General features: G+C 42.5%; 1 protein-coding gene across 1 annotated transcript; it reads right to left on the bottom strand.

The window, feature by feature from the left end:
- Positions 1-251: 251 nt before the first annotated feature.
- Positions 252-824, bottom strand: LOC103435522 (pollen receptor-like kinase 2). The gene has a single exon (XM_008373918.1). It carries the CDS (start codon positions 822-824, stop codon positions 252-254), a length of 573 nt encoding a protein of 190 aa, XP_008372140.1.
- Positions 825-9,049: the final 8,225 nt, after the last annotated feature.

The raw sequence follows: 9,049 nt of genomic DNA, 5'->3' as shown, positions 1-9,049 counted from the left end.
TTTTACTTTTGTTTCTCTTTCTTTTGACAAGCTGATGGACGGACAGGATGGCATGGGCTTGGTCTGTGTTTGAGCCGTCATAGTTTCACTTCGGCAGTTCTGATAGGTCTATTACTACTTTAGGCTAGCTAGCCTGTGCAGCGAGGATCATATCCATAAGATCCAGGTTTGGTTTAGAGCAGGTCCTCATGAAGTAACCTTTCTCTTCTTCGGACAGTTTATTGACGGTTGCTGCAGTATCTCAGTAGGACTTAAACTGAATTAGGGGTTAGACAGAGAGGAGGAAGACGATGACGAACTCTAACTCGATGACTCTGTGAGCGACGGCGAGCCAAGTGACCAGACTCGGCTGTCGGTTCTGGTTCGGCCAGCAAGTCGGCGAGGCTTCCCATGGGTTTCTGATGGTAGAGAACAAACTTGATCCTCTTAGCATATAAATATGCAGCAACGGGCACAAGATACTCGTACTTCTGACTCACCCTAGCCAAGTGCTCGATTTTCTTCCCAAACTCACACCTTCCGGAGTTCACTTGCCTAAACCTTTTCACAACCCAAACCATACTTCCCAATAACACCACCTTCTCAGTCATCGCCAGCCTACTCTCTCCGATCACACCCACTGAACCCTTCAACACACCCCTTAGTGTCATGTGGGCTAGCTCTTCCCCGCACCCCAAACACTTCTTGTCATGGCCGCAATGGACAAGTTGAAGGTCATCCATGAAGCCAACGATGCAGTCTTCATAGTCGACGAATGAGCTGACGCAGCTGGTTAGGTGTTCGTTTTTTGGGCTTCTTCTGAGTTTGTAAGGCGACGCTATCATCGACGAGAAATTTACAGAGCAGGTCTAAGACTTGCCGCTGAGACCGATGCGGATGTTGGGTGCGATTAGAAAGAGGAAAGCCGGCGGAGGAGAGAGAGGCTTTGGGTGGAGGCAAACAAAGCGGCAGAGAGAGGAGGAGGATGAGAATGTGGCTCCGTGGGTTGGGTGGAATCTGTCTTGCAGTTGCAGAGAGAGACTGAGTGAGAGAGGAGGTGGCTTCGTGGGTTTTCTGGAAAAGTTTTGGGTTCTTAGGTTTCTGCAGATTCACGGTGGAGGTGAAAAATGAAAAAGAATCGACACAACTTTTCGAATCGATTCCTACAGACAGCGCCAAATGTTGATGCACAAAGCCAGAGGTCTTGGAACAACGTAAATCCGACCGTGAATCTGCAAGAAATGTAAATAACACAAGATGTATCGTGGTTCACCCCAAGGTTTGGGCTACGTCCACACTGATTATGTATTTATTTGAGGGAGAGAGAGAGCTCTAAGAGTGAGAGCTTTAAGAGGGGGTGAGAGGGCCTAGGAATTGGCCTCCTCTAATTGTGAGGGTGAGAGGTCCTTTTATAGAATAAGGACTCCTCACTTATTACATAATTACATTTAAGTCCCCCGAGTATTTGTACGAGATCTAAATACGAGGCCCTAAATATGGTATAAACATCTGCAAATGAGCATGCTTTGAAAAAGTGTACCAGAAGATGCTTGGTGAGACTTTCATCATCACAGCCTCAGCCTGATAATAATGGAGAAATGGCTTTTCTATAAAAACCACGAGAAAAGCCACAAGCAAAAAAAAAGTGTCGACCACCAAAGAAGATGCCCACAAATTCATCATGCAGGTTCCCATTTTCTTATAAAAAAAAGAAGTAAAAGCAAAAGCAGCAAGCAAAAGAGGATAAAAAGAAGCAGACATAATTGCATTGGTGATGGCATGCAGAAAAGGGAATTATAGGCGTGACCCATTGAGCAAAGGGTCGGATTTATTTTTGAATGATGTAATTTATTTTTCGTATCTTTCGGAGATATCTGTATAACCCCATCAGAGGGTAATTAAAAAAAACGGCAAGCCCAAAGTAATGGGCTAGAATGTTATGTGGAGGGCGAAGGCCCATATGCCTAAAAGAGCTAGGCCTTCTATTACCACCAACCAGGTGATCAAAAGTACGTCTAGTGCTACAAAAAATTATTCGGCAGCCTGCCTCTATTACCACCAACCATGTGATCAAAAGTACGTCCAGTGCTAAAAAAAATTACTCGACAACCTGCCGCTATTACCACCAACCAAGTGATCAAAAGTAGTCCCAATACTCCAAAATTATTCGGCTGACTGCCGCTATTATCACCAACCAGGTGATCAAAAGTACGCCCAATACTCCAAAATTATTCGGCAACCTACCGCTATTATCACCCACTAAATGATCAAAAGTACGTCCAATACTCCAAAATTATACATGAACATCACTCATGTCAATCATACATAAACATTCATGAGCATCACTTACATGAACATCACTCATGTCAATCATACATAAACATTCATGAGCATCACTCATATCAATCATACATAAACATTCATGAGCATCACGCATGTCAACATCCATGAGCATTACTCATGTCAACATCCATGAGCATCACTCATGTCAATCAACATAAACAGTCATGAGCATCACTCATGTTAATTAGCTTCGAAAGCTTCATTTACAGAGCTCCAGCTTCAAAGCTTCATTTATAGAGCTCTAGCTTCGAAAGTTTCATTTATAGAGCTCCAGCTTCAAAGCTTCATTTACAAAAGCTCAAGCTTCAAAGCTTCACTTTCAAAGCTTCACCTACAAAGCTTCAGTGCATGGTACACAAATACCGCCTCCGAACAACCGCCACTTCGGCCCATACATGGATTCAATTTGAAGTCTCTAGCCAACAGACTCTATTGACTGAAGACATGGGAGACTACACTATGTACCATATATTAGGCCTCATAAAAAAATACTTGGGGGACTTAGCCCATTATTTATGTATTGAGGAGCGAACCCTTATTTTATAAAAGGGACTTCCTCATTTTCATTAGAGAGCACCCATTATTCATGTACTGAGGAGCGAGCCCTTATTTTATAAAAGGGACTCCCTCACCTTCATTAGAGAGCATCACCGCCAGCTGAGCAACCGCCTCGCCGCGAGCATCACTCCTAACCCATCACTTATGTATTGAAGAGCGAGCCCTTATTCTATAAAAGGGACTCCCTCACCTTCAACGCCATAAGTCGAGCCAACCAAGGCAACATAAGCCATAAGCCAAGTAGCCTCGCAACATGTACTACTTCTAGTTTAGCATCATTTCAGATTGAGCACTGCCTCATATCGAGTGTCAGTCCTAGACGACATCTAGTTACTTCAGCCCACACATGGACTGAGTTTCAAGTCTCCAGCCAAAAGACTCTCTTGACTGAAGACTTGGGGGACTACTGTTTGTACCATACTTAAGGCCTCTGTATTTAGATCTCGTATAAATACTCAGGGGACTCAAATGTAATTATGTAATAAAGGAAGGGGAAAATATGTAATAAGTGAGGAGCCCTTATTCTATAAAAGGACTCCTCACTCTCCTCATTTGGAAGAGGCTAATTCTTAGGCCTGGCCCCTCACCCTCTTAAAGCCTCTTATACTCTGAGATTCAGAGCTCTCATCCTCACAGAGAAGCTCTCTCTATCTTCTTCAACATCTCAGAGAAATACAATATCAGTGTGGACGTAGCCCAAACATTGGGGTGAACCACGATACATCTTGTATTCTTTACTTTCTTGCAGATTCACGGTCGGATTTACGTTGTTCCAAGACCCCTCCGGTTTTGTGCATCAACATTTCCGTATTTAGATCTCGTATAAATACTCGGTGGACTCAAATGTAATTATGTAATAAAGGAATGGGCAAATATGTAATAAGTGAGGAGCCCTTATTCTATAAAAAGACCCCTCACTCTCCTCATTAAGGGAGGCCAATTCTTAGACCATAGGAAATGACTCATCCTCACAATCAGATGAAGCCTCACTCCCATAGTCAGAGCCTCACTCTCCTATTCAGAGGCTCTCTCATCCTCTCTCGCCCTCACAAAGAAATACAATATCAGTGTGGACGTAGCCCAAACATTGGGGTGAACCACGATACATCTTGTGTTCTTTACTTTCTTGCAGATTCACGGTGGGATTTACGTTGTTCCAAGACCCCTCCGGTTTTGTGCATCAACACAACTATTTATCTTAACAAACTCCGACCTTGAACGTCTAACAAATATGTTGACTTATTCAATGTTTGTGATTGATTAAATATTCTTCGGGTTCACAACCCTCATCGTCAATTAGTTTTTGGATGAAGCCTCAACTTTTTTCACAATATCATTGTAGGTTTGTCCACATGTGATGAAGCCTTCGCCAAGCTTAAATTGTCCACAAGATTCACGTAAAAAAATGTTATCATGAAAAAAATGGGATCCAATTTTATAGTAGTATCAAATGAGAATAAAATGATTAGCCAATTGTAAAATTTAACTCACTCCGTCACTTTTTAACGTAGATAATAAATATTGAAGACCTTAAAAAAATGAGAATCAAATCAGATACCTTTTACATTAACAAATTAACAAACAACAAACTTTATATGGGCTTAGATTACTCAACCTAGTTTTAATTAGTTTTAAAAATGAACTCTTAACTTACTTTAATTGTGAACTAAAATAAACTAAGCGAACCGATTAGATAAAACAAAAGTATCTGGTTGGCCCCTAAGTAAAGAAATATTTGACCTATCATTCGTCTACTAATATCTTTTTTATGTAGTAGGTTAAGGTACTAAATAAAATACTTATTGTGGAGCCAAAACTAATCACAAGGCGACATGTGGATTTTTAGAAAAAAGAGGACAAAAATACCCTCAGTACAACGGGATTCCTATGCGCGAGTAGCGGGCAATCATCCTTCAACCAAATCAAAAGTGCCCAAAATAGGTAACAAATTCAAAGTTATTTCATCCATCCTCATCGTATATTTTCCACAAGGTAATTATTTCATAACCTTCAAAACATCCCATATAAATTACATAACCCCCAAAATATTTATTCCAAAAATGTGTTGATTAACCAATTAATGGATTAATTGCCTAATTAATTCATTAAATCACACATTAAACCATAAGTTACATCCTATCCCTATAAATAGGCTCCCATTTTCACCAAAAGATCATTCCAACACACTTGCAAAATTTCCAATACTCTCCAAACACTTTTATCTTTAAATTCTAACTTTGGCATCGGAGGTTCTTCAGCCAAAGCCCCATCATTCATCATGGGCACGTGAGGCTCTTGGCCTTGACCCTAAGGTGTTAATTGTTTTGTAGGTGCAATTTTGTCCAAGATCAAGGAGGAAGAAATTTGCATCCACAAATTGGTGCTTTCATTGAGAGAAAAAATCCACACTCGTAGAAGACTCGCATAAAAAAGGTTTTTCTCTATTCTCTAGTCTACTTGTATTTTTTCGTATGTTCTTATTATTAGAATTTTTTATTTGCAAAGATTCTTTAATAAAACGTAAAAGAAGAATACAATGGCTAGAAAATTAAAAAATTCCACAAGTGAAAATTTCAATATTCAAGAAATTGGACCAACATAAGCGATTGCACAATTTTCAACGCAACGAGATCACCGACGAGGCACTACGACGGAACATGACCAACATAAGCAGGTCACCCTTCACGGACGATATCTAGCAGGTAGAGCCTCCACGCGAGTTCAGCATGCCACATTTCACATCTTTCAAAGGGGATGAAGACCTAGAGAGACACCTAAAGCATTACCGAAGTGCAATGATCCTCTATTGAAACAACGATGATCTCATGTGTAAGATATTCACCACCATTCTACAATGCGAGACGCAAGATTGGTTCTACACCCTGCCGCCATAATCCATCCGGAATTTCAACAAACTTTCTTTGGTTTTCACCAAAGAATATTCATCATGTCGCTCGATCAAAAAGAAGTCCGACCATTTGTTCGATGTCAAGAATAACCCAAAGAAGTCGATTCGCAACTATGTGAGGAGGTTCGTAGCAGAGAAGGCAAGGATAGTTGAATGCAACGACTCGATAGCTAGAGCAGCCTTCCAAAAAGAACTTCCAGCAGACCACCCGTTATTCGAAAAATTGATCATGAAAGAAGATCTAACTCTGGCAGACTCTTTCGCTCTGGCAGAGAAGTATGCACTTTGGGACGAGGTTCGCCAATGCACATTCAAAGACTTGAAGAAGTACCCTACATCACCTCCCTACTATCCAAACCGAAAGCAGTGGATGACTTATTCACATGTTTGACGGTATCTAAAGCAGCAATAAGCTCTACCATCATGCAAGAATAGCTGGGGCCCGACTACCTGTATTCTACAGTTCAAAAGTTCTCCTCGATGATATTAAAAATTCAAAAGCTAACTTTGATGATAGTTGTTAACCCAGAAGCTTAAGTTTTACCTTCAAACGCATGCAGTCATCCTCATGACACACTACTTCGCCCAATCCAGGCACGTGACGATAAATGAGTAAGACCCTGGCGAATGCAAAGTTTTTTTACGAACGCAACAACTCAGCCCAAAAGACGCGCCAATGGCAGACGAACACTAGAAGGACACACTCGGAAACAAGTTTTGTCCTCGTCACCCTAAAAGATTCTACATAGGAGCAACATGTACCGGCAGTTGAGTACCACCTTCTGTTGCGCATCACACAGCCTTAGCAGACCCTTGCTCAATGATTTAACTCTAGAGTGAACCAATACCGGCAGTTGAGCATCTCCTGCTGCGTGTGACATGGCCCTAGCTCCACGGCTCCTTACCATGCATTTATGACACAACATAGTAGCCCAACGACGCCCCGAAAGTAGCTGAGCACACTCTAGCCGCGCCTGCTTCACCCGATGGAGACTTTTGGCATTTGCATGTCGACAACGCATCCAACTACAAAGGTTCAGGAGAAGACGTGGTCCTTGTCACCCCAGGCGGTTTGATGCCCGAGTAGGCGATCATTCTAGGTTTCAAAACATCTAACAACGAAGCAGAGTACGAAGCCCTACTAGCAAGCCTTCGAATGACAAAAGACTTGACGGTGAAAAAGCTTTCAATTCATTCTAATTCCCAGCTAATCACTAGCCAGACTACTAGAGGCAAAGGCATGATGATCGTGGTAACCGATTACTTCACCAAATAGGTAGAAGCAAAGCTTATGACGATCACGATTTAGATAGACATATAGCGCTTCATATGGAGGAACATCATTTGCCGATTTGGCATCCCTTAATCCATCGTTACCAACAACGGCCCGTAATTCGTGGGCAAAGATTTGGCTAAGTTTTTCCATAAATATGGCATCAAGTAGCACATGTCTACGCCAAGATATTCTTAAGGCAATAGGCGGGCCAAAGCATGCACTAAGATGATCCTCGACTGCCACAAGAAATCCCCCACCAGTAAGAAAACAAAATGGTCAGACGAACTCCCTGGATGTCTATGGGCATATCGCACCACCAAAAGACGAGCAACCGAAATGAGATGGCCACAAGCTTAAATCTGGCAGAGAAGAAGTGCAAGTAAACTATCACCCGCATCACAGCTGACCAACAGCAGTTCCTCTCCAGCTACAATAAAAAGGCCAAGATCCGGCAGTTCCAGCCCGGAGATCTAGTCCTAAGAAAAGCTTTCATCACTGCCCGCAGAGAAGGCTCAAAAAACATGGACCTTATTTGGGGTCCGTACAAGATCAGTAGAGTAAGCGACAAGAGTAATTACACCCTCGCCACCATGAAACGATAAAAAGATCGAAGATTAGTAGAGCGCCTACAATTTAAAGAAGTACCATGTGTGACATCCCACTACATCAAAGCCCGAAGACTCAAGAAGCTCGACGGGCACCCCCTCACAAGCCGATGACTATCCAGTTGTTATGCAATTCCTACCTTACAGCTAAGTTCTCGTTCGTTTCACTCATTTTTCAATAAGGAATTTAGAAGTAATCACAACTTGGCTCGGCTGCATGCTTACAACAACTGATCACTCCGGCACTTCAAAAGAAAATTACGCCATTTTTAGGGACTCATCGCAGGAATTGCGCCTCCCCGAAGGACCAACCATACTCTCCAGTGTAAGAGGGTAAACTAATTGCTCTCTAGTGCGAGAGGGTAAACCAATTCCCCGACACCCATATGGGTCAGCTCTCCAAGACGAGAGGATAAACTTTACACTTCGAATATCCAGATGTGGATGAGCATGGCTGCCCTAGTATAACTATATGCACGATGGCTTAGTCGGGATTCCTAGAAGTAGCCACAATGGTATTTTTCAAGGCCTAGCTAACTAAAGGATTTTTGGTCTCTTGGCCTAATCCGCGGGGAACCGGGCCCTAGAAACGGAGGGGGCACATTACGCAGTACGCCCTACAGACGGCTTCCATGGAACCCTAAAGCTGCTACCGAATGCATTAAGGTAGTATATGGTTTTCGGAAGACTGCCTATTGCTTGCCCTTCGAGCAGTAAAGTCGCGCTAGACTTATACAACCGCACATTCTTGTGAAAGGTTAAACAAGCTAGCGCGCATATACGAAGTTTTATCCACTGCCGATATGCTACATAGTCGATAAGCTTCACATCTACCAAGCGCGGAACAACCTACACCAAGTCCTAAAGTGTTGTGATACTTGTTACGCAATCTACGAAATTGGAGAAAGCCAAGGTTAACAGCCTAGTGGTTACGCGGACTTGTCTGCTTCTGTAAGTAAGGCATCCGGCTGCCAACCCTATGGCTAACAACTTGGCAAAGTTCTACACCAACACATACAGCTGCATAGGCTATACGAGCTTGTCTGCTTATAAAAAAGTAGCATGTCTGCCACTGATCTATCAAGTCTAAAGGTTAGGGCATGAACAAAAGAAGTGATGATGAAGAAAAATGAAAGAATCATGTTTATAAACAATTAGCAAAGGTTGAAGGATTTCAAGCAAAACAAGAGCTACAAGGAAAAACAAATAAAATCCTAAAGGCTACCTAAAAGACTACAGCAACTTGGACATCCCACGACTACTCGGTCGCCATACCTTCAGCAGCCGCGACGCTCTTAGCAACGGCATCATCCGGTGCTTCTCCCCCGGCTGCCATAGCCTGGGCACTAACTTCTTTAATTACTTCACCAATGAAAACCT

The sequence above is a fragment of the Malus domestica genome, chromosome 05 (assembly GCF_042453785.1).
Source record: "Malus domestica chromosome 05, GDT2T_hap1".
Classification (NCBI taxonomy): domain Eukaryota; kingdom Viridiplantae; phylum Streptophyta; class Magnoliopsida; order Rosales; family Rosaceae; genus Malus; species Malus domestica.
This window is presented reverse-complemented; position numbering and strand designations above follow the sequence as displayed.